General features: G+C 49.3%; 1 protein-coding gene across 1 annotated transcript in view; it reads left to right on the forward strand.

Moving 5' to 3' along the window:
• Nucleotides 1-27,330, forward strand: part of CDH23 (cadherin related 23) — a 264,190-nt gene that overhangs the window by 187,750 nt on the left and 49,110 nt on the right. Inside the window, exons 38-43 of the mRNA XM_078597759.1 lie at nt 19,861-20,088; nt 22,363-22,584; nt 23,635-23,754; nt 24,603-24,783; nt 25,417-25,550; nt 26,252-26,461. Of these exons, the coding sequence (XP_078453885.1) occupies nt 19,861-20,088; nt 22,363-22,584; nt 23,635-23,754; nt 24,603-24,783; nt 25,417-25,550; nt 26,252-26,461 (1,095 nt within the window). The remainder of the gene's footprint in view (nt 1-19,860; nt 20,089-22,362; nt 22,585-23,634; nt 23,755-24,602; nt 24,784-25,416; nt 25,551-26,251; nt 26,462-27,330) is intronic.

Raw genomic sequence — 27,330 nt, forward strand, 5'->3', positions numbered from 1 at the left:
CCGTCCATTGTGTAACCTTTGTCTTATTAAGCGAACCTAATTTGTGTCGATGGTTACACGATATAACACAATTTTTGTTCCTGGGTAGTAAGTGTTATTTCATAATTGTGTTGCACAATCGAAATGAAGGACGTGGGCAGGTGCTCCAAATCGAGGGCAAGCACATTTATTTATTGTAGTTAATATTAATCTTGTGAAGAACAGCACCGTCACTCTGTAAAATGCAACAACACGTGTGTTACAACCAGCCTTGCTCCCGAGTCGCCATTAACCATGTGGCTGGTTTACACGTGCGGTTATTCATTAACCCTTTCTCTTAAACCCAATTCAACTACTTATAAACCATCCTTGTCTTTGACAATCACATTTGCACATCACTATTCGACTATTACTTTAATCCTAAGCTGTATGTCTATCTATGCCATCCACTTATATCGGTATATTACACCCATTATATGTACTGTATGTGTACAGTATACGTACTGTATCTCATCATTGTACAGCTTACTACTTTACATGTGTTCTATTCTCAATAGCATTGAAAGTAGTCATACTCTGGGTACATGGGCATGGTTATAGACTAAACAGTATTAGAGTTAGAGAATTACAATGACAGTAACTAATTATAGTGCATCATCCCTTTACAATGCAGTGCTAAAACACTTCTAATTGCATATATCACAAACGAACAATTCAAAGCCAAGCTTAAAGTCTAGAACAAGTCGAGAACATTTATATAACGATCAAAAACAACCTTTGGGTCCTTTACCTGTAAAATGCAACAGCGCGAGTTACACGCAGCAATTCTTCCGAGACGCCATTAACCATGTGGCTGGTTTACACGTGCGGTTATTTATTAACCCTGCCAGCCACCTACAGGCCCGACTCAGTCATCACATGCTGCTGTACACACATGCATTGATGCACTGCACAGCATATCAGGACCTTCACAGAACCACACTTTACTCCCTTGCTGCACAAGGATATAATTAAAAGAGTGATCCATTCCTAATGTGCCACAATTGCTTATGCCTAAAAAGTATAGAAAATGGCTTTTGTGACCCGGACAGTGATATTTTGAAATTGACCTATTTTCAATGAGAAAATGGGCAAATTTGTGTCTCTTCGTTCATATAAAGTCAGAAAAAAACAACATATGAATAAAATTGTACATGTATTTATACTAAAGTAATACAAAAATTACCACTAAAGATTTAGAAGTTATTAGTTTTTCGAGATTTACGATTTACTGTAAATCACTTACACAAATCAGCCCCCAAATGTTGTCTCCCATCACGTTCTCGTTATACTGTCCTTGGTAGCGGCGTTTAAAGTCCAGTATGGGGCCATCCATTTAGTACGGATGCAAAAATCTGTCAAAATTTGACCCCTCCTCCCCTCCCTGTACGCACGCGTACTTTTTACACCCCCCCCCCCCCACCTGCGTACATACACTTGACGCACCCCCCCCCCCCCCCCCGAATCCTATAGAACGGCCGATATTTAATGCACGCAGAAACGATCAAGGATTAATAATATTAACGTGTTTAAGAAAACAGGTCGTCCACTGCCGGCTGCATTAAATAATTAAGTTCCGTACCTTTAAAAAGTTTGAAAAGTGTCCGCTAGGTTAAAACGCCGACTGAACCCAGTTGAACAAGTTACGTATTAAATTTCGATTTAAAGCTTTCGTGACTGCAGGGATTCATCTTCTTGGTTCTTTCGGTAAAGTCACGTAGAAGGGAAGTAATAAAATAATAAAAATAAAACATAATAAAACAATTCTCACGACGTTTCGGCCACAACGCAAGCAGCCATCCTCAGGCGAAGAATGAAACACCCCAAGCTTGGAGCGTATATTTAAGCTGGGTTAGAGGGGGGGAGGTGGGAAGAAGAGCGCCTAAACAAAATAATTTGCATATCAAGAGGAATTCAGCATATGGAAAATGCGTAGGAGGTGGGCGGGGGGGGTTCCAAATCAATACTATGCCCGTGCATTATGCAGGATTAGCAGCATCAAAGGGGGGGGGGAAGGGGGGGAGCATTAACAAAGGAAAGGAATGTTAATAGTATGTAGCTGTAGTTACTAAACAACAACGTAAAAAACTACAGTATAAACTGCATGACAAACTAAAGTATAAACTACATAGCATCATCAGTAAACTTACTATACTCTACAATAAGCTGAGTTACTAACAGTAAGTAATACATGAAAAATTCTACGTTGTAAAAAATTATATAATAAGCTTCCATCTAAACTTTATTCTCTTACATCACACGCGTCTATACCGTACTATATACTTCCATAGGCAAAACCAACATTAAATTACATACTGTATTGCTATAAACCACCCTATACCTTATACATTTTTAATATAACACTATGTATTATTCTACCCACCCTAATGTGTATCAAAATGGTTTATTACGTCCTTCCAGTGATTGCTAAGCCAGAATCCATCTTCTCGGTTAAAATTGTCTCTGTGTTTGTAAATGTGGATCGCCTCATGTACGAATCTCTCATGATAGCCAGATGGCTTGCAGAGAACCTCTGTCTTGGAGAAGTCAATGTCATGTGAGCCCACTGAGTTGTAACAGTGATCTGCCACGGCTGAGGTGTTTGTCCTACAGTGTTTCAGGTCAGCTTTATGTTCACGGATGCGGTCCGAGACATGTCGTTTGGTTTCCCCAATGTAACTGCTACCACAGAGGCAACTTAGTTTGTAGACACCAGGGTACTGTATGTCTGGAACCACATCTTTTACAGACGGTACCAGATCACGGATTTTATGTACTGTGTTGAATCGGACCTGGATCTTGTGTTTAATCAGGATTTTGGAGATCTTTTTTGTGACCCCAGCAATGTAGGGTAAGGTGATGGTCTTGAAAGGCTCCTCAACAGGATCTTTCTTGGTGGTTGGAGTGATGGCTTTGCGGATTGTGTAGTCGGAGTAACCATTAGCCTTAAGAGCTTGGCGTACGTGTTTGAGTTCACTGGAAATGTGTTCATGGTCGGAGATGCATTGGGCTCTATGATATAGAGTCTTGATGAGAGAATTCTTCTGGGATGGATGGTGGTGGGAATCCGGTTTTAGATAAGCATCCGTGTGGGTGGCTTTCCTGTAGACAGAGTGGCTCATTGAACCATCAGGTCTCCTTTTGATTAGGACATCCAAAAAGGGTAGCTTGCCATCATTTTCGACTTCCATGGTGAATCTGATGGCTGGGTGTATGGAATTGATATGGTCGAGAAATTGGTCTAGAGCAGGCCGGCCATGTGGCCAGATGACAAAAGTGTCGTCTACGTACCTCTTCCATAAGGTCGGGCGTAGAGTCGCAGTCTGGATGGCGTCCGTCTCAAATTTCTCCATGAAGATGTTGGCTACAACCGGAGATAAGGGGGAGCCCATTGGGGTGCCCTCAATTTGCTTGTAGAAGGTTCCATTCCAGGTGAAGTATGTATTGGTTAAGCAGTGTCTCACCAGGGGGGGTACCCCAGCATTCAGTCCTTGATGAACCAAGTCTTCAATGATTGCGATGGTGTCAGGCACAGGCACCTTGGTGAACAAGGAAACCACATCAAAACTGACAAGCAGGTCGTCTGGGGACAGGGCAATCCCCTTGATTGTTGATACCAGGTCAGTAGAGTTTAGTACTGCAGAGGTGGTTTTTCCAGTGAAAGGCCGTAGGATTTCGGACAAAAAACGAGCCAGTTTGTAAGTCGGGGAGTTGATAGTAGAGACAATGGGACGAAGAGGTGTATCTTCTTTATGTATCTTTGGCAAGCCGTACAATCTTGGTGGCCTGGCTGCAGAAGGTTTCAACGAGAACTGTTTGGTCTGATCAATTAATGCGGTTGAAGCAGAAATGATGTTGTTGGTTTTGGAGACGAGGCTGTTGGTGGGGTCTCTTTTTATTTTTGTATAGCTGCCATCGGTGAGTAGTTCTTGAATTTTGTTGTTGTATTCTATTTTGTCCATGATGACAGTGGCATTGCCTTTGTCGGCTGAGAGGATGACAATGTCATCCCTCTTTTTTAATTGAGCTAATTCAAAACGCTCATCTTTGCTGATGTTGCTAGCTGGCATCTTAGCGTTTTTGAGGGTTACAGAGATTTCCGATCTTGCTACGTCTGCAGCGATGTGACTCAAGCCCTTGAGAGCTACATCTACTCGAGCAATTATATCATTAACTGGTATGTGTCTAGGTGTGACTGCAAAGTTTAGTCCTTTAGCTAAAACGGATTTCAAACCTTCAGAAATAGGACTGTTACTGCGATTAATTACGACTTTGTTAACATCTAGCTTTTCAATGTGTGGGTCCGGTTTCTTGTTTGAGAGGCGGTTGAATTTGGAAATCAAGTTGTCCTTACATTTAGTCGACATAGCGGCAGCTGAAGAGGCAGTCATTTTTTCCACATGTTCCCAATCCGATGTGGACATTGTTGCACTCAAGGATAAGTGTGATTTGTAGAGTGTCTTGTCTAACTGATCTAGTTCGGTGCGCGTAAGTCTGATTTTCTCTGAGATAAGAGCTAAGCTAGTTCTAGACAGAATTCGTTTCGCATTAGAAGAAGTTACAGCAGCAGATGTTAGTGTAAATGCGTTCGGTATTACCTTAGAGTCGCGGCATCTCTTCAGAAAGGTGAGAGACTCGATTAGCTGAGCCTTCTTGTCCCGGAGCTTGTTGAAGGATCTCAAAGTTATGTGGAAACCCTCCCCGTAGAGGCGGTTAAATTTCGATTTAAAGCTTTCGTGACTGCAGGGATTCATCTTCTTGGTTCTTTCGGTAAAGTCACGTAGAAGGGAAGTAATAAAATAATAAAAATAAAACATAATAAAACAATTCTCACGACGTTTCGGCCACAACGCAAGCAGCCATCCTCAGGCGAAGAATGAAACACCCCAAGCTTGGAGCGTATATTTAAGCTGGGTTAGAGGGGGGGAGGTGGGAAGAAGAGCGCCTAAACAAAATAATTTGCATATCAAGAGGAATTCAGCATATGGAAAATGCGTAGGAGGTGGGCGGGGGGGGTTCCAAATCAAGTTACGTATTATAGGAATTTCGTCAACACGCGCAATGCGAGGCTAAAGCACAGCAGCATTAGCTGCAGTCTGCTGAGCCGCCGTCTCAATATCTACAGCGTCGCTGACATCATCATCCAGCTTTTGATTGTTCTCACTGTCGGAAGACTCAGTAGTGTGAATGCGCTGCTGTCGTTTTACACTGGCCTGCGATGAGTGATACACGCCGCACACGGGACATGTGCGATTGATAATTACAGGTTGTGCAAGTGACAGTGCACAACAAAGGAACTTTTGATTATCCAAAGGCTAGCTACTGAGCAAGTGAACTGTAGTGCGCGTGCGTCAGATGCTTAACAGATTCTGGCTCAGGAATGCTAAGACCAGCTGCAGCATGTGTCAGTACGACAGGTCCGGGCAGGAAACGTTCAGGAAAGTAATTTTTACATGAGGTGCGTCATGGGCGACAGCAACCAGAATCATCACACTTAGTGATCTGCAGAAAATATTGACTCTGCCTGACGTGACGCGCGACCCATTTGACTTCTGGTTCGCTGGGTGATTCATGCTCTACTGGGTCAATATATTCTGCATGGACATCATGCTTATCTCATACGACTGCGGACCATACATCTGACAGTGTTTTTTTACTTTTCAAAGTTCTGCTTTTCCAACTCCGTGTCGATTGTTTTTCCTGATAAATTGAGATGTGACCCATCATGATCATGAGGTAGCACTAGTCCGGCTAGCTCTCGGCTCAGTGGAGCCATCCAGCGCTTAACTCTGTTGTAGGCTGAATAATGCGGTGTGTGGGTGCCTGACAAATACACACCCAGATCCCAGTCAACAAATATAGTGGCTGCAACCTGTAGCGGTTTGGGAAATCTCGAATTCTCGTCCGGTCCTCCATCACTCGCCACGGCCACTATTGGTTTCACACGACCATCAGCTGTGCACATCAATGGCTGGAAACTTGGAATTGAGCGCAGAAGTTCCATATCATGACCATGTGTAAAAGCTGTACTGCTGCCATGTTTCATTGAGCGCACTGCAATATACGTAGGACCGGAGTATGTTACAGCATCGATTAACTTTCCTGGAGTCACGACGCAGGCAGCATAGACAGATGGGATCAGTTTATGGCGAGACGCGACAACAAAGTCGTGATCTGACAAACGCACCGCATATTCGAGATGCATCAGTATTGGCGCCTGCTTCGTCGCTGCCGGGATTCCAAGTGCCATTTTAGCCTTATCGTCTTGGCTGAAGTAGAGGACACGTCTGCTCCAAACATAAAACAGATGTCATCTAGGTATGACATAGATGCGGACGCAAATGCTGCATCTTTGTGACAGTCCTGAGCGGTATTGGCAGCTCTTGTTAGTTTCACAGGTACAGTGTTTATGTGACGTTTGCCTTCCATTGAGCTGGATCGTCTTGGAAGAATCATAGCCTTGTTTTGATAAGGTTTTATGTAGGTCTTCGAGCATCTTACACAATCGCATTTCCTGCGACCGGCGCCGGTCGCTGGTAGCGGCACCAATCGAGGCAATATCAATAAATTTTTCGAGAAGATCTGGATCGTCGTCTGTGATGGCTGATCTACCGTCTCTATCCCTTGTAAACTTTCGTCGTTTTTGCCTCAGATTCGGTTGTTCTTTCCGCTATGTCTTCGAGAGTTCGTTTGAGTTTGAGACGGCGTTCACGCTGCCTCGTAGCCTCCTGGCGCAGCTGCTTCAATTTTATTTTATTTTGCTTCAGATTCAATTCAACTAACTTCATTTTCTCCTTTAGTTCATCGGTTATGAGGCCTGCACCTCTTAAATGTAGTAAAGTTAGTAGCTGTGCTTGGTCTTCAGAGGTCTTACGTTGAACACTGGTCTGTTGTGGAGTTTCTGCTGTTTTCGTGATCCTGGCGGTAGGTTTCAGAAATGCATTAAGTCGACGTGACTTGATGCAGCGTCGCCAGCCGATATTTGTGGAAACACATTAGGTGCAGCTGACATCATGATTGTAGGTGCTAAAGCGTCAGCGTCAGCAAAAGAGGATGTCTCGGGCACTTCAGGCTTCGATACAGTCGCCACTGGTGTCGGTGCTTGCGCGCTTGACCAGAAATATAAAAGATTGATTCTGCTCACCAACACTTTACTTGCTAGATCAGCAGTAACATATTCATACGTAGTTTCATCGCACTTTATTTTATTCCATAACCGATTAGTTTATTTTTGTTCTTGTTTACTAGCTTGCGGCCGAGCTTTACACACAGCTTTGTACAAACAGTTATACTTGACCGTGTTATCCATCCTGACTGGTTATTAAAAACACGTCTATTATAATATTAAAACACAATTAAAACTCGGTGAACTAGTCTCTATATAAAGTGCGTCGACTGAACATCTGCTGTAACAGTAGACCGATGTACAGACGAGTTTTAGTACTGAATTCCGGGCAGCAGCAGCACGAACAGAGCACCGCGGCAGCTAAAATCTTGAGCCAGCGGCAGTCTGCAGTGAGGCCAGATTGAAGGATGTGTAATCCATGGGGCAGGCCGCCAGACTATGTCAGACTCACTGCTGAGCTGCGTGATAGCAAGCAGTCAGGGGTACGGTGGCATACAAGTGACACCTCTCCCACAGTCCTACTTCTTGCACATAGCGTTGGTGTACGGTGCTTTTTTCTTGAATTTTTGCTGTTTTTTTCCCTGGATTTTCTGTTTGCACTTAGTCACATAGTCACTTTAAGATGTTTTCTTGTTCATGTTTTTGTTTTTTGTTTGTTGCGGATGCACCCGATTAAAGAGCCGAATAGCTCACAGGGCTATACCTAATAAATGAACTTGAACTTCTCCCGGGAGTACTTGTCTGACAGCTGAAGAAACTGAACTATGGCTCATTTGAAGGCCAATGGAGACAAATTATTATCTAGGTTTCACCCCCCCCCCCCCCGTTTCCTATGCGTACATACATTGTCAGTAGACCCCCCATACACAAGCGTACACATTTGGGTTAAGCCCCCCCTCCCCCCTCCATGCGTACGTATTAAATGGATGGCCCTATATCATGGTGGAAGCGCTCGCCTTGCTCATTCGAGTACGTTCCCATCTTCTCCTTGAATTTATGAAGATGAGCATCAAGGATATGGCCTTTGAGGGACATCCTACAGAGTCTCAACCAGCTCTACATAGTTTTTGACCTTGTGATTGCCCAGGAAGCCACGAACCACTGCGACAAAGCTGTCCCAAGCCGCTTTCTCCTTACTAGTGAGCTTCTTGGGGAATTCGTTGCACTCCAGGATCTTCTTTATCTGTGGTCCGACGAAGACACCGGCTTTGACCTTTGCCTCAGACAGTTTATGGAAGAAGTCTTGAAGGTACTTGAAGGCTGCCGACTCCTTATCTACAGCTCTTACATTGTTTCATAAGGCCCAATTTTATGTGCAGTGGTGGCATCAGCACCTTCCAGGGGTCCACCAGTGGCTCCCACTTGACGTTGTTCCTCCCCTCAGAGAACTCGGTCTGCTGTGGCCAGTCCCGCCTGTGGTAGTGCACCTTGGTATCCCTGCAGTCCCAAAGGCAAAGATAGCAGGGAAACTTGAGAAAACCGACTATGAGACCCATCAGGAATGCCACCATTATGAAGTCTCCGATGACCTCCCAGCCGTACTCATCATACTTAAAGGCGTCCTGAAAGGTTTTGATGCTGTTGTAATCCTTTTTGAGATGCACCGAGTGAGCCAGGCGAAGAGACGGGTACTTGTTACCATTATGGAGCAGCACGGCTTTGAGGCTCCTGGATGAGCTGTCAATGAAGAGGCGCCACTCATTCTGGTTACAGGCGATTCCGACTGCCTCGAACAGACTGGTCACATTGTGGCAGAAGCAGAGCCCATCTTGACGGGTGAAGAAGCTGCAAAAAGGTCGGTGACGCTTCCTCCGATCTGCGACTTGCACACTTTCATCCAACAAGTTCCACTGCTTGAGCCTAGACGTCAAAAGCTCGGCATTGGACTTGGTGAGACCAAGATCTCTGATCAAGTCGTTGAGGTCTTTTTGGTTTGGGTAGTATGGGTTTCTCTCCTCAGCTCCACCTATGAAATTGTCATCTGGATCTACAACGCCTTCCTCGCTCTCTGACTTGCTGTTCTCTTCTAAAGACGGCTGCTCTCTCTCCGGAGGAATGGGTACAGGGAGCTCATGGCAGTGTGGCACCGGGGCGATGGATGAAGGAAGGTCCGGGATACATGATAGCAGGTGCATTCTTGCCACGTTTGGAAGGGTCCACCATGCAGAAGTATTAGTTGCTTGAGTGGTCAGTGGGTTCCCGTCAAATTCTTGGGATAGCGAACTTCATGGCTCTCTTTTCCCCTCTGTACCATCCTACAAAAATACATATATTTCACCCATGACTAATGTGCAAGAGATTCTCGCAACATTTTTTATATATGATATATTTTTTCAATAACATTGAAAATTGTAAACCATTTTAAAATTAAAAACTTTTACAATTAAAAAAATGCAACAAATTTTATAACATTAAATCCGAGCAATATGTGTCCATCTTACCTTCCAGAGTTTTTTTGCATTTTTCGCAGGTGAAATGAGTTGCCCAGGGTTTATATTGATTCCCGACAGGCATGCCAAAATATGCCTTGTAGGCATCACACATCTGTAGAGCCGTTGTAGCCGTTGTAGACGGCCTGATTTAGACTTACCGCGGGTGGCAAACAAACACAATTGGGCGTGGCTACGTCGGTACGCGGAGCAGGTGCTCGCAGTGACGTCCTCGCCGTACGCTGGGATCCCCCCACAGCCCCTCCCCTCGGGGGGAGATGGCTATTTAAGGCAGTGAGCCGAAGGGCTCTGGGTCTAGTGTTAAGCTGTAACCAGTGAAGAAAGAAGACCAGCTAGACCGGCCCTGGAACTCCCTGGGATCGCTGTCCTTTTAAGGACCGACCAGGCAAGCCAGCGGCGTGGCCCCCAGAGCCCAGAACCGACGCTCTTCTAAGAGCGGGGTCTGGGTATTCGGGGTGCCGTAACGTAGGTGTAAGCTAGCTGTGAGCTAGGCTGTTGTGTTCCGTGGCTAGACGGGTGAAGGGGCCGATACCCCTTTAGTTACTGTAAGCTTCCGAGTTACGTGCTGGTGTTAATAAATAAGCGTGTGCCTCCAACTACGTGTCAAGTCTCCCTGGAACCATACTACATCTGGTGTCAGAAGTGGTTCTACAAGGATGGAGACGCGACGCACAGCTCTTACCAGAGAGACGGAGGCGGAGGAAACCACGGCCGGCTTCGAGCCAGAGATGGCTGCGGGCGGACCCGAGCAGCAGGAGCCAAGTCCACCTACACCGCAGCGTCAGGACGAGTGGGGACCGTCGCCTGAAGGACTGCGGCTGGCACACTCTCGACTGGCCGAATTGCTGTATGCTGCAGCCGCGACGCTGGAAGAAATTACCCGGCTGGGTGCGGGTGGAGCTGCGCGGGCCGATGGCGGCCGGCATAAGATGCCGCTTCCCGCCATTTCCAAGGACACTGAGTTTGAAGTTCCCGCCATAAGTACAGTGCAGGCTGACGGCGAGGCGAGGCTACATCACGTGGCCGATACTCACCAACCACAAGCCACGTCGGCAGCGGCAGACAGCGAAACGTCACCACAGCAACCGCCGTTGACACGCGACCAGCCCGCCAAAGCTGCACGGAGTGACGGAGAGCGTTTTTCGCCTACGGACGCTGCGCTGCAACAGCGACTGCCACCTCTCAAGGAATTCGTGGGAGGAGAAGGCGACTGGGGTGGCTTCCAGAGGTGCTTCCTCGCCCATCAAGAGATGGCGAAATGGACCGACGACGAGGCGTTGCGTGTGCTGCTGGCGATGCTTGACAACGATGCCCTCGCCACTCTCACCTCGGCACCAAGGGCGAAGCACGCCACGCTGCAAATGGCGCTGCAACTCCTCGCCGCGGTCTATGGACCACGCTCGGACTGTCGTCAGCTGTTTTACGATCGCCAGCGGGGCGCCAAGGAGTCGCCCCTGGCGTACCGCACGGCTCTCCTGGCCCTGGCGAAAACAGCTTTTCCACGGATGGACGAGGATGGGGTGGACGCCATGGTCACGGAGAAGCTGCTGCTGCTGGCCGATGATTTGGACATCGTCGTCTTGACTGAAGACGACGCGGAAATGTGTTCGTTGAGGGCCGCCCGGCACATTCATGCCAACCTGCTGGCCCAACGTCGGAAGGCCAGCAAAGCGACGGCCAGCCATACCGTGGCTGCGTCCGCCCTCCCAGCGGAAGACATCTGCGCTGTGGATCGCCCGACGGAGTGGAGGTCCGGAGTACGGCCAGCTCGGGACGGACCGAGCCGCCGGGATCAGCCCAAGTCATCAGCAGCACTCACGCGCTGCTACAACTGTGGCCTCCGGGGCCATGTGGCCTCGGGATGCCGGGCTCCTCGGCAGCGTGGTGCGACGCCTCGCCAGGACGTCGCGCCTCGACTCAAGTCTCCCCAGCAAAATCCGGCGAGTCGTGGCACCCCACATGATTGGCCCACACACACACCTGCCACTCACTCACACACCGCAACTAACGGTGTGTGAGTGAGTGTCACGCCAAAAACGTACCTCCGGGGGGTGTGCGGTCCAACCGACCCAGTGGTCCGAGTTGGCTCATCGTGTTGTTGCCGCGTCGTCGGGGTCGTCAGTTGTTGTGGGACATATTGATGGGGTCGAGGTACGGGTCTTGATTGATACGGGAGCATCGGCGACTATTGTGTCCGATTTGATTTACAACATTCTCCCCATTCAAAGTCGTCCCTTGCTCCCTGTTGATGTCCCATGTTACGCTGCTAATGGGGGTTCGTTGGGCATTATCGGACAGATCCGCGCGCAAATTTGTATTGGGGACATTAAATTATCCGGCCCGATATTGGTCTCCTCCTCGCTGGCGGTTCCGTGCCTGTTGGGGACGGATTTCTTGGCCAAAATGCCCATTCGTATACTAATCGACCAAGGATGCATTGAACTCCCGTCGGGGCGACGTATGGCCTTTTTGTCATCCCCCGCTACCACTGTCCATGCGGCATTTGCAATGGTACCGGCGCTGGCCGCGAGGACGGTACACGTACCGCCGGGAGCTCAAATGCTCGTACCTCTTAGGCTGTGCCGGCCATTTGCGGAGGGCGTCGGGGATCGGGGGGTTCTATTGGGACCATCGAGGGCCGGGGTCAACGGACCCGACTTGGTAGCGGCCCAGACCCTGGTAAAAGGGGACGAGGACCCCTTCATCGCGGTCCTCAATGTGGGGTCACGAACGGCCGTGGTTCCTCAGGGGACCGTGCTCGCGCACGCGACGCCGGTGCCTTGTGAGGAACCAGTTGTTGCTCAGGTGAGCGCCGGTTCGCCCTCGCTACCGCATTCGGATCGTGATGAGGGGTGTCTCGATGCGCTTTGTGCGGGATCGGTGGACCTGTCTGGTCCACAGCGTGAGAGGCTTCGAGTCCTCCTTCGCGAATTTTCAGACGTTTTTAGTCTAAATAAATACGATATTGGCTGTACTAAATTGCTGAAACACCATATTGACACGGGTGACAGCGCGCCAATCTGCCAAAATCCATTTCGGTTAAGTCCCACCAAAAAGGAGCATGTTAAATCGGCTGTAGACGACATGCTAGCTGCGGATATCATATCCCCTTCCACCAGCCCTTGGGGCGCGCCGATCGTTCTGGTTAAAAAACACGACAGATCATTGCACTTTTGTGTGGATTTCCGTCGGCTTAACAAAATTTCTGTAGCCGACGCATACCCGCTTCCCCGGATGGACGAATCGCTTGATGCCCTGGCAGGGGCGCGATTCTTCTCCACATTGGATTTATTGTCCGGGTTCTGGCAGCTCCCTCTGGATGACGAATCCAAACCGAAAACTGCTTTCCGTACGCCGCAGGGCCTTTTCCAATTTAATCGCTTGCCAATGGGATTACATTCCGCGCCGGCAACTTTTAAGCGATTAATGGAATTGGTTCTGGCTGGCTTGCAGTGGGATTCGTGTCTGATTTACCTAGACGATGTCATCGTCTTTAGTAGAACATTCGATGAACACCTCCAGAGGTTGCGTGCCGTTTTTCTCAAAATGCGGGCTGCTAATTTGAAGTTCAAGCCCCAGAAGTGTTTCTTGCTCCGCGAATTGGTGCGCTATTTGGGTCACATTGTGGGCCGTTCAGGCATTGCCACTGATCCTGCCAAAACGAAATGTGTTCGCTCCTGGCCGACTCCCACCTCGGTGGGTGAGGTCAGGAGTTTCATCGGATTCGCATCATACTACCGCCGGTTTGTCGCTGATTTCGCTACCATTGCGAAACCCTTACATGCCTTGACATCTAAGGGGGTCAAATTTCATTGGGGTGAGGAGGAAGACGCCGCTTTTCACTCGCTCCGGGATGCCCTAGTCGCGGCTCCGCCATTGAGTTACCCGGATTTTACAAAACCCTTTTTGCTCGATACAGACGCAAGCAACACGGGCATCGGGGGCGTTCTCTCCCAGGTTATTTGGGGCGTGGAACATGTGGTTGTGTATGGCAGTCGGGTGTTGTCTACGGCGGAACAAAGATACTGCGTTACCTGTAGGAAACTATTGGCAATCGTGTACTTCATTCAACAATACCGCCCATATCTGTATGGTCGGCGGTTCACCGTCCGCACAGATCATGCGGCGCTGCAGTATGCTTTGCGGGTTCAACAGCCATCGGGACAATTGTCTCGATGGTTGGAAATCCTTCAGGATTTCAATTTTGCGACTACCTATCGTAAGGGCACTCGCCACACCAATGCGGACGCTCTGTCCCGGTTACCACCCACCTCTGAGTGCGCTTGCCTGCTGGGTTCGGGGCGTTGCAGACCTCCAAATGTCAGCTCTTATTCGGTTTTAGCAGCCCCTGCCGATGCGCCTTCCATTGCCGGTCCTATCGAGCAAGAAGGGAGGGATTCCTTGCTGGGGTTGTCGGTTGCGGAGTGGGGGCGCCTCCAAATGGAGGACACCTCCCTCCTCGCTTTGCGCCGTCGCGTCGGGGGAATCGTGCGGGGGGGTGAAAATGTCAACTCCTGGGGGTTGGTCCAGGGCCTTCTCATGCACTGGGATGGCAAATCCCGTCGACACCGGCTGGTGGTGCCTTCTGCGTTGCGGGGGAGAGTCGTGTGGGCTGCGCACGAGCAACTCCTCCACTTAGGGACCCACAAAACCCTTGCCACACTCCAACTAGATTTTTCATGGCCGGGCATGGCAAAGGATGTGGAGGACCTGTTGGGGTCATGCACCCAGTGCGCGCAAAGGAAGCCACCAGCGAAGGGGTCTAACCCGCCCTTACAGTCCGTAAAAGTTTCCCGAGTTAACGAGCTCGTCGCACTAGATATTCTGGGCCCATTCCCCGCTACGCCAAGGGGGAATAGATACCTGTTAACCGGGGTAGAATATTTTACGAGATGGCCTATGGCCTGGCCCCTTGCTAATCAGTCAGCAGCAGCCATCGTGGAGGCCTTTGTCCAAGGCTATGTCCTCGACAAAGGTGCTCCGGAGCGGCTGCTGACCGATCAGGGTAAACATTTTTCGGGGAAGCTTCTCCACGAGGTGTGCGAGCTCCTGGGAACGAAAAAGATTCGTACCTCCCCATATCATCTGCAAACGGACGGAATGGTGGAGCGGCTGCATCGGACCATCACGTCCATGCTGTCCCAGCAGGTGTCTGAATCCCAGACCGATTGGGACCTTCATATCCCGGGGGTTCTGGCAGCATACAGGATGGCTCCCCATGCGGCGACCGGGTTTTCGCCCTTTTTCCTAATGTATGGCCGCGAGCCTAACCCACCTGTTCCGACTCAGCTGCGGATCGCCACGCCGCATAGCAGAGGTGGGACAAAGTCATTGTTATGCAAGTCCAAGTCGAGTCGCAAGTCATCAAATTCATGACTCGAGTCTGACTCGAGTCCAAGTCACATGACTCGAGTCCACATCTCATAGGTGGGACAAAGTCATTGTTATGCAAGTCCAAGTCGAGTCGCAAGTCATCAAATTCATGACTCGAGTCTGACTCGAGTCCAAGTCACATGACTCGAGTCCACACCTCTGCCGCATAGTAAATCCAAATTGGCCGAACATGTGAAATTCAACGTTGCTAAATTGACAGAGGCGCGGGAGGCGGCCATGCAGAACTCTGAACTCTGCCAGAAGGCGAATGAGAGGCTCAGGCTGGGTCAGGTGCACATGCTTCAGTGGAAGCCGGGTGACCAGGCGTGGTTGCACTGTCCCCAAGTCCCGCTAGCAACCTCGTCTAAACTGGTGCGGCCGTGGCGGGGGCCCGTGGAGGTGGTGCAGGTTTTGCGCCCACAATGTGTGCGTATCCGATGGGGGAAACGTCGGTGGTTTGTGCACCCCTCCAGGTTAAAACCGTTCGTTGCGCCCCATGTTCATACTTCACACACGCGTGGCCAATCATGTGAGGGGTCAACCGACTCCCGGAGTACGACTTCTCTGCTGTCACCTGACTTAACACCGCCTGTTCCACCTACAGGCGCACCAGGAGTGACACGCTCACGACCGCCAACCCCTCCTGGGGGGGTCAGGGGTCGCTCTGCAGCGGAGCCGGACACCCTCACACCCGGACTGATAACAACCGCCACTGGCCAAACCAGAGGGGTCCCTTGTGACGGCCCCGCTGCAAGGACGCGCGCCAGAACGCGTAGACTTTTGTGAGGACGGCCGCCAACGCGACCCTTGCGAGCGACCGCCCTCGGTTCTTGTATATATGTTGTTTTACGGGATGGGGTATTTATTCGGTCGGGGTGCGTCGTGTTGGTTTGTTCTTCTTGTTGTTGTTGTTAAAGATTTGTGAGGCACACACGGGTTCAAAGGGGGGGATGCATCTTTATTGCTATTTTGTTGCAGCCGAGACGGCTGCGAGCTGTACAGGGGGGGGGGGTGATGTAGAGCCGTTGTAGCCGTTGTAGACGGCCTGATTTAGACTTGCCGCTGGTGGCAAACAAACACAATGGGCGTCGCTACGTCGGTACGCGGAGCAGGTACTCGCAGCGACGTCCTCGCCGTACGCTGGGATCCCCCCACAGCCCCTCCCCTCGGGGGGAGATGGCTATTTAAGGCGGTGAGCCGAAGGGCTCTGGGTCTAGTGTTAAGCTGTAACCAGTGAAGAAAGAAGACCAGCTAGACCGGCCCTGGAATTCCCTGGGATCGCTGTCCTTTTAAGGACCGACCAGGCAAGCCAGCGGCGTGGCCCCCAGAGCCCAGAACCGACGCTCATCTAAGAGCGGGGTCTGGGTATTCGGGGTGCCGTAACCTAGGTGTAAGCTAGCTGTGAGCTAGGCTGTTGTGTTCCGTGGCTAGACGGGTGAAGGGGCCGATACCCCTTCAGTTACTGTAAGCTTCCGAGTTACGTGCTGGTGTTAATAAATAAGCGTGTGCCTCCAACTACGTGTCAAGTCTCCCTGGAACCATACTACACATCTTAGCAGATGCTTCCACAGAGTACTTTTTCGCTCTTGTCTTGATAAACTGGCCGCAGACATAGCAAAATGTGTCTGCCGGATGCTTGCAGCCTCTTGATGCCATCTCAGAAAAATGCAGATATGTATCCACTTAGGTAGCTGGAACTAAACTGAACTTGTGGGCTTTTTATATTACTGGAAAGTTCTACAATATTCTAGAAGTTACTCCAAGTTTACTCAGCACTGAATCTATCTGGAATGTTCTGGAAAATAGTTAAGTTTCAAAATATCATGTCCTGGTCACAAAAGCAAAGTTTGTGGGGAATAATAGCCATTTTCTGTACTTTTGAAGCATAAGCAATTAGGAAATAACACTTACTAGCCAGGAACAAAGATAAAAAATTATTGTTACACAGTGTTACGTGTCAACTTTGACAAATTATATTAACCACACAATGCTTCAAATACCTGCATTAAATACAATGGACCCACAGTTCATGTGTTGTGTCAATGTCTCCAGCTACAATGTAGGAAATTACCGATGGCAAAATTTGTCTTCATGAATCTGGCCCAAATTGCTATCCACCACTGTTTGCAACTCATCCGGTTCGCTGTCACCTACATCAGGGCTTCAGTAGACCACACAAATGGGTGTTAGTTCTGGCGGCAGCAGAAGCAAGAACATTGTTGCATGGCAAGAGCCACAATATAATTATTCTGAGGGAACGGCACATTCCTGTCAATGGAGTGGGCACCCAGAAATGTACATGTCCTCATCTGAACCATATTTTAAGGGGTTTTTATTTGGGGGGGGGGGGCTGTAAATCCTGATCAAGAGACTTATAGCTCCACCAAAATCCATGAACTATGAAAGATGTTATGGTAGGCTTTGAGCCTGGACTCGGGCCAGGATTACAATACTGGGTTTTTTATGAAGATACATTTCACACATTGAGGAATAATTTATTAGTTTGTGTGCAATTTCAATCGGGACCACCTGGATTTAAATTAAAAGTAAAAGTAAATATATTAAATAAATTTAGCCAAACGTAATACATTTCTAAAATATTTGAATTAAGTCAAATTGCCAATACACACAGTAGCGTCATAAATTCACAAAGTTAGAAAACTATGAATCTATGTCAGCAGAATTGTGTTTTTTTTTAAACAAGTTCATAGATTGATTTTTTTCTTCCACTTAACAGCAGAGCTCCCACCTAGGGCACACAAGCAGCCAAGAGGCAGATTGCGTGGCTCTCTTCCACAAACCCTTGCCCCATGGGATGGCAATTGCGAGCCAATGAGCCAAACAAATATTCACCAAGTCAGAGAGCGCTCTAGCATCGGCCGTTCTTTATCTAACTTCTGTGTTATACTCAAACAGGGGGCTCCACAGCCCACCCAGCGATCTGCTCGTGGGCCACAAGGTGCCACGCACTTTCAGTAGAACAGTTTTCAACATTTCCAGCTTCTACCACAGCGTTTACATTTGACGTCAAACCAGGTGGCTGGAAACCTGATTTTCTTTTATAGCCGTAGCATATTTGTCTCCATTGCTGCACCTCCGATTGGCACGGTTGATCACGCATGGTGCGAGCGTACAGTTTGTTCTCCCATAACGCGTGTTTTCGTCAAGTGAATTGGATATAGCGCGATAAATTTATCAGGGAACACATTTTTTATAAAGCGAATTGGATATAACGCGATCGAGTGAAAAAAACTACGCCACACAAGTAGGAATAAGCTACCTCTGCATAGCATCACACATGGTGGGATGCTGTTGGATGCTTCTAGATGCTATCTACGTGCCCCAGTCTTTGTTCAGCCAGTATACGCATTGCACGTGCTATCGCAGATTGTGCTTTACCCCCGATATTATATATTATTTATTACAACGCGATATTACCATAACGCGGTGTTCTTCAGGAATGCAACTACCGCGTTATAAGAGAACAGATTTGAGTTCAACATATATACAACATACAGTACATACAACAATTGCCACAGTGGCACATGGGATTCCAGAGGGCACACGCGCACACGTACAAATATAGCTGGAAAACCAATGCTGCATGTGTATGCAATGCATTCCTTAACACGTACGGACGTAATCCCCAGGAATGTATAGATGTTCTCAGATATATATACTGTCATTGAGTATCAGAAATAGCCTTCAGAGAGTTGCCATACCATTGGAACCTCATTTACCAGTAAAAATATGAAAAAAAAATTTTACCCTTCTATCTGGCAACAAAACTGACACCTTTTTACAAGGAGTCATGTTTGCATAGACCACAATACCTGCAGTCATAATGCAAACAAAAAACACAACTCTGATAATGTGCACTGTCATTGAAGGTGATTGGTCCACACCCGAGACAGCTTTCCTTAGAGCCTAGTCTCACATGGGTTGGACCAGATGACGCCAAAAGGCACACAACTCAAAGACAATGCACCATCAGAGTATGAGAGCTCGGGGTATTGTGGTCTATGCAAACATGACTCCTTGTAAAAAGGTGTCAGTTTTGTTGCCAGATAGAAGGGTAAAAAAACAATTATCAGAGTTGCCATAGTCAGAGCCATCTCCACAACCAATGCAGCCCTGTGTAGATGGAAGAACACGTGTGGTTAGTTACGTGAATATCGTAAAGAAGGAGGCAACCCGAAACTAAACAGCTCTCATGGACTTTCCAAGCTGCATGTCCTAGGCTGTCTGACATAGATCTGAAAATTAATATTAGGAACCCTAATGGTCACTACAACAATGCTACATTACACAGTATTGGAATGACACCACAGTCACAACATTCAAGCTCTTCTGAATGTGACATGAAAAAAAAATTCCCATTAACAAAGTTCCCAACTCCTCTAACATAGTCGGGGACATGCACCCAAGGCATTTATCTATGAGATAGGTGCTGTGTTGGGTTTTTTACATTTTTTTCCTTTTAGTTTGAAAATAGAACATTTTACTTTCAGTGTTTTATACACGTGGCCCCTGGCCACAACCACACGACCTGTGTACGATGTTGAAAACATTTATTTCAATTCTAATCTAATTGTGCTATTGGCGTGAGAAGCCGGTTTCATCACAGGTGGCTCAAACCCAAATTGGAAGGCAGGATCTCGGCGGTGCCAGCTCAGTGCACTCTGGGGTTCTGCGCCCGCACAGCACGCATGACACGCACGGCACGCACAGCACGCACGGCACACGGCACGCACGGTACGCACGGCACGCACGACACAAGGTATGCACGGCACAAGGTACGCACGGCACGCACGACACACGGCACGCACGGCACAGGCGCCGTCTGGTCTCGGCGGCCTCACCATCCCCCCAATGCCGTGGTGCCATCCCCAGAATGTGGGCGGCGGCACGACAGTGGTGCGGGTTTGCGCGTCGGACCGCGACGCGGGGCCCAATGCGGCGCTGTCGTACTACATCACGGCGGGGGACGCCTCGCAGACGTTCCGCATCGACCGCGCGTCAGGGGAGATCAGCACGCGACCCGAGCCACCCGACCGCGAGCGCCGTGCCACGTACAACCTCACCATCACCGTGGAGGACGACGGCAACCCCGCCCTCTCGGTAGCAGTCACACGCATCACGCGCGACGTCTCCGGTTGTGAGCGCCGCACGTCCCTCTCACACGTCCCTCTCGTCACACGTCCCTCTCGTCACACGTCCCTCTCGTCACACGTCCCTCTCGTCACACGTCCCACTCGTCACACGTCCCTCTCGTCACACGTCCCTCTCGTCACACGTCCCTCTCGTCACACGTCCCACTCGTCACACGTCCCTCTCGTCACACGTCCCTCTCGTCACACGTCCCTCTCGCACCGCACATCCCAGATTCGAAACCAGGACCTCGGCGGTACCGGCTCAGTGCGTTGTGCATCAACCCCTGTGCAACCCGGTGATTTGCAGGCAGTGTTGGTAGATCGTGGAAAGATGGCGTCAATCCATGAGACACTCACCTATCGGGTAATGAGGAAGCACTTCAGAAAGTAAGTTCTGCTTCTTGTAGGTGTGGGATTTCTCCAAGTGCTCCACTGTCCTGGCACATGCAAAACATTTATTCAAATGGAAAACTGGGCAAATATTCCCAGTGGGATCATCTTGAAAACAAACTACTGAGAGTAGTATTTTACTGGAATTGTAAATTATTACACAGCTCATGATTTGAAAGTCTGATTATGACAAATATTGAGTGATAAGATAGTAAGTTACATCACCAAGCAAATAACCTTTCATAAAATATTATCTTGAGCAGTCAAAACCGTGCGAGATATTGATATGAAACGGAAGCAGATACTTTCTACTAATATTTTTCCTGTATATACAGCCTCACTGTTCGTTGTTTGCAACGTTGTTCCTGTGACACTGGTGAGCAACTCATTCTCATAGCCGTAATTCTAGACCTTGCCACTATAGGTAAACATGTTTACCTATAGTGGCAAAGTGGCACATGCGTCAGCACTGCAAAGCTTTAGTCCACGGACGCTAGCGTGCAGCTTTTTACCAAGAACCTCACGCTGGCTCTCAGGCGGATATTAACTCACGCCGACTGACGTCTGCCACCTCCGCTGGAAGACACATTGCCTCCCTCGCTCCTGACATTGGGCCTCCGTTGATGCCAGACTGTAAACCTTCCTATTGATTCAAACATTAAAACTCAACATTCGCCGCTTTGCTACTCCACGTGAATAATAGCTGCAGTCACGCTCATATGGAGACCGCAAAGCTGAAATAAATCACGAATGAATCTAAGCGAAACTGAAGTCTCTTTCTCGGCCGTAAATCACACCAACACCTTCGTACGACTGAGGTTTCTCTCAACTTGGCTGTTGAGACTTGTGATTAGTTTTTCCAAAAAAACTTAAATCAAGAAATCGTTCATCACACTTTCGCAATTTGGACGAGGTCATTCGCTTTGCTTGGGTGGCAAGGGCAGTCATTATAGGGTCTGGCTAATTGTGCGGGAGCCACTACTTTGACAACATTAAGCCCCGGATTTGAAATGTCAATTTCGCAAATCGAAGCGGCTGTAACCGTCAGCGGAGCTTCACGCGGTGGTCAGTTGCAGTTCTCCAGTTTGAAATATCTACAGATCTGCAATGGCACCAGATGTCTGTTGTGAGCCTCACACTGTTACATTGCTGCAGACTACCCCCCCCAAAGTCTGGAACTCGCTTTCCTCAGCCATCCGTGCTGTCCACTATCTGCCCATGTTCAAGTCCAGGGTCAAGACCTTTTTTTCCTCTGCATATAACCGACTGCCTCTTTCTACAACATATACCCACGGTTTCTGTACAGAAACCCTAAGTTGAAATCCTCATTTAGACATAAAAATACATAGTGTTATCATTCGCCCATTTGATTGCAAATGGAAAGAAGCGAGAGTGAAATTTGCTGCGATCCCAAACAGAAGCCACAACAACTACGAATCCCACTGCCAATACAGTACGAATATCAATAAGGGCTGCGGGGTTGCGCATTCCTTATTGCGCCTCACAGCAAGAAGTACGCGAGTTTGATTTCCAACTCGGGCACCTTTCTGTGTGGAGTTTGTATGTTCTCCGGTTTCCTCCCACAGCTTAAATAAAAAAAAAATATACAACCGGTATTGATCAAACATGTCAATGCTGACAAAAAAAGTCCTCACAAACTACTCATTTTGGATCACACAGCAGCAACTTCACCCCTTACAGTGAACACTTGGCAGAATCCTTCTGAAGAATCAGTGAGGCCATCCTGAATAAACAAGCATCGATAAAAATTACAACAATTACACAAAGGCTCTGGTACAAGAGCAGCGTCTGCGTCCGCGTGTGCATCTGCCTCACCGTGATCCCTGCGCAGGCCACCACCTCCGTGCTGATCCGCATCACGGACGAGAACGACAACGCGCCGGCGTTCGAGGCCGCGACCTACGAGGTGCTCCTGACGGAGGGGCCAGGCACGGCAGGCACCACCGTCGCCAACGTAGCCGCGTCCGACCCCGACGAGGGTGACAACTCCCGCGTCGTCTACGCCATCGTGAGCGGCAACACCGCTGCCACGTTCGGCATCAACAACAGCACGGTGAGGTGGGGCCGAGGGCGACGGCCGCGGGGCTCCCACCCCGTCGCTTCGCAGGAACGCCGCCGAGTCAGCGCGGATGTTACGAACGTTGCTTCGCTTGACGTCGCGGACTTGTGCGTTTTATATCGGGGACGAGGACATTACGCATAACCGCACTGCCCTCGAGGACTTCTGGTAACCTGGAGTGCCTCTGATTAGCACGTTTGGCTCCGTACGGCGCGAAAGAAGTTCAACACATACGTGCCAATAGCTTTTGTTATTTGCTCACCACCACTCGCACCACCACCGCGGTATCATGAGGATAAAAAATCCAGGTGAAGTGGAGGTAGTGTGCCAAAAATCGATCCCAAAACAATGTTCTGAACTGTTCCAGCTGAAATTAAGCACCGTTAGGAAAGACGTGGGATTCATCGACTGCAGCCTCTCTCTTTGTTGCTTGACTCATCGCCAAGTGCTCGTGATATCGATGGTAATGGAGCTACTCCATTAAAGAGTTTAATTTCAGCCTGGGTCTATCCGGATCAACGACCCAGAAAATGTTTCCACACCTGACACACGACATAAAATATAACGCTAGGTGTGGCTGTAGCTGGTCATCTGCCGAGTCCAGTCTACGTGTGAACTTGCATTGCTGGGTTCATCATGCATTTGTTCGATACACTATGCCTCTGCTGCAGTCCTGCACGAATGTGGCCGATGCAAAAGAGCAAAACTGCACAACCAAAAAAATCGATTATTTGAGCAGCCAAAGGAAAGAGTAGCGTAACGTGACTGTGATCACAGGTGAGGAGCCAGTGCGTGTGTGTGTGTGTGCATCTGTGTGTGCATTTGTTCCCACAGTAGGGGACACAGGCGGTGCATCTGCCAGTCATTTAAGCTAGTCAACCCATAGCACCTGGGTTTGTCCTGTGAAGTCCTGTCAGCGAGCCTTCGACACTTCACGTGGTTTTAAAGTGCACATAGCCTGCCATAAGCGCCGTGGTGACATCACCGCTACTAAGCAGTGAATGGTGGTTGTTGTTGTGTGTTTGTCGGTGCATTTGTGAGCAGGGCGTGCTCACCGCCGTGAAGGCGCTGGACTTTGAGGTGAGCGCCGGCCTCTACCTGCTGGTGGTGACGGCGACCGACCAGCCCCGCGACCCTGCACGGCGCCTCACCTCCACCGCCACCGTGCGTGCCGTGCAAAGCCCACACGAACACACATGCACAGCTCCCTCCCAGCGCTTCACTGCATTCTCATGCTCAGTGTGGATTCAAAAATTAAGACACGGTTGAAAAGAAGAAGGTGGAGGTTTATGTGAGGCTCGTGACAAGCATTCGCATTCGCATACACATCACGGTTGGCTACGTACGTTGTGAAAGAAGTTCAACATACATACGAGTAACAATACGACGCAATATAGATTTACGTAGCGTCCAAGGGCAACCGCATTTCAAGATTCTGCTCACAAGAGTGGGCATTTTTAGTTTATAGAGAGACAGTCAGTCGTAGTGGAGAGTAAGGTACTGAGCCTGGAATTGAACAGGGGCAGGGAGTCCATAACACTGACGGCTGGGGGAAGGGAGTTCCAAAATCTGAGGGTAGCAGAAGAGAAGGTTGACTGGGGTCTTCGATAGGCTATGAGAGATGGTAGCAGCTTGTGAAGGCCTCATCCAGCAGTGGATTGATCATGATGAAGATTTCTTTAACGAGACGCAGACAATATCCACAGGGTGCTGGAGCTTCACCTGATCTCGCCACCGTGGAGTTCCACGGTGGCGAGATGTTAACTACCCTGCCTGCTATACAGGAGGTCATGTATTCGATCCCGACCCTGGCGCCTGTATATTGGGAGTTTGCATGTTTTTCTCCCCACGTTTGTGTGGCTTTTTCTGAACGTGCGTTCAGAGTATTTTGCTGTGATAAATGTCCTATAAATGATAAGCCACTTTGTTGAGCTATCATTTGTGATAGCCAGGCCACTTCTGAAAAATAACTATTGAGCTCAGAGGGTTTCACGCGTGTCCCCGCGGCGCAGGTGAGCGTGCACGTGGCGGACGTGAATGACGTCACGCCGTGGTTCCCACGCTCCTACGAGGGCCCCATCGACGTCTCCGAAGGGCAGCCCGGACCTCGCATCGCCACCTTCATGGCCAGCGACCAGGACTCAGGCCTCAACGGCGAGGTCGAGTACAGCATCATAGAAGGGGACCCCCGCAGTAAGTGGATTACTTCCAACACGCACACACACACACAAATACTCAACAACAACAGCGGCCGCCATTCACCACTCAGTGGCGTTGATGTCACTGCGCCGCTTGTGCCAGGCTGCCAGGAGGTTACAGGACGGACCAAGAAGGTGTTATGGATTTACTTAGATGGCTAACAGATGCACCACCTATGCCGCCCACTGTACCAACTTGCTGTGTATTAGCAAGTACACACACATGCACAAGCAAACACACACAAGTACAAAGACAAAGATCCCCCATGTGCCCTGCACATGCTGTTGATGCAAGAGCTGTTATCGAACACCTTTGAAGGCAGAACATGGGGGTAGGGGAGTGGGTGGGGCAGTGTGTCTATCACCATGCCCAGCCGCCTTCGTCTCCCCAGTGCTGATGTTTTAGACTTTGCACAAGGAACACATTTAAGGCAGAGTCAACCTAGGGGAGGCCCGATTAAGATAATTGTCACTGGTGTTGGCCGTGAGCGGGATCGAACTCCGGTTGCCGGGATTGTAGAGTGCAGCACGCTAACCGCTGCACCACCACACTCCCCATTTGCACACACACGGCCCTAACCCTTGCCCACTGCTTTCTCTCCTCCCGCCGTTTCACTCCCCCACGCAGATGAGTTTGTGATCTCCCCAGCTGATGGAGACCTCAGGGTCAGACGTTACGTGGAGCTCGACCGTGAGACCCAGGCTTTCTACAACCTCACCATCATGGCCAAAGACATGGGCACCCCTCCACTCAACTCCAGCGTCAGTTGAGCACCCATATTATTTTTACTAATGCTACTGCTTAAAGTCAAAGTGAGTTCTGGCTCAAAATGAGCATTGAGGCATTGGTGCCCATCTCCTGTTTACACCTCTGAGACAGTGGTGGAATTCCGTATGCCTATGGTGGGGGTGAGTCTATCTACTGTTGACAAAGTGGTACAGATTTCATTGACCCACAAGAATGGTGACGTGACTTAACGCCCAACCAGGATTTGAACTTGCAACCTTCTGATTGTGAGCCACTCACTTTCAACCCTGGGTGGACAGTGTCACTGCTATAATAAAACAAATCTATGAAATATATCTTAATTCTTACACGTAAATTATGTGTTCATAACCCTTTCCTACAGAGGGTTATGACACCCAAAGCCTTTAACAGACTCCTGGGGCCAGTGCTGTTAGCGAGCACCTATAGAGGCTGGAATGGAGCACGAGGAGGTGGTGTGATCACCACCACACCCAACCACTCTCCCCAATATTGATGTGTACACACTTCAACAGGTACCCATTTAATGCTGGGTTAACTTACGGAAGGCCCGGTTAAAATATTCGCCACTGTTATTGGTCCTGAGCGGGATTAACTCGGGTTGTCAGGTTCGTAGCGAGTGAGCTAACCGCCATATCACCACTCCTCACGATGAACACTACGTGCGCACGCACACACGCCGCCGCATCCCCACCAGCTGACCGTGGGCGTACGCGTGCTGGACGTCAATGACAACGACCCCGTGTTCCTCAACCTGCCGGCCAACGCGTCGCTGAGCGAGGCGGCGGCCGTGCTGGCCATCGTGAGCCGCGTGCGGGCGAGCGACGCGGACGAGGGCCGCAATGCGCTGCTCTCCTACAGCATCACTGACGGCAACACGGGCGGCGCCTTCGCCATCAACGACACGGTCCGCCTGTGCACACACGCGCAAACACGCACAACAGCTACGCATGTGCACACAAGCACACGTATGCACGCACGCATGCATACACGCACGAACACACACATGCATACACGCACAAACACACACATACAACACACGCACGCACACACCTACACACACGCATGCACAAGCACACACGTGCGCACACGCATGCATGCACACACCTATGCACACGCACACATGCACGCACACATTCACGAACACGCACGCACACACCTTTGCACACACGCGCACACACACATGCACAAACACACAACACACGCACGCACACACCTATGTGCATACATTCTCACACGCACGCCTCTCTTTCTGCAACGGGGAGAGGGCCTTTCATGCTGACAGTCAGAAAAGTCAACAAAGTGATTCCATGATAGACTCACACAGAGATACACAGACTAACACCGAGAAGAATTGACTCACATAGATATTCATTGACTCACAAAGAGACCCATACACTCAACATAGAGTACCATAGCTTAACACAGGGACCCATAGACTTAAACAGGGACCCATGGACTCACACGAAGACCCTTATGCTCACACAGAGATCTATAGACGTACAGAGAGGCTCATATACTCGCCAGGAGACCTATAGACTTACATAGAGATCCATAGACTCACACGGAGACCCATACTCACATGGAGACCCATAGACTTAAATAAAGATCCATAGACTCACACAGAGACCCATACACTCACACAGAGATCCATAGATTCACATAGAGATCCATAGACTCACATGGAAACCCATAGACTCACATGGAGACTCTTAGAGACTCACATAGAGAACCATAGCCTCACACAGGGATCCACAGCCACGGGGCTGCTTTGAT

This window comes from Lampetra planeri, chromosome 9 (assembly GCF_965212315.1).
Source record: "Lampetra planeri chromosome 9, kcLamPlan1.2.h2, whole genome shotgun sequence".
Lineage (NCBI taxonomy): Eukaryota > Metazoa > Chordata > Hyperoartia > Petromyzontiformes > Petromyzontidae > Lampetra > Lampetra planeri.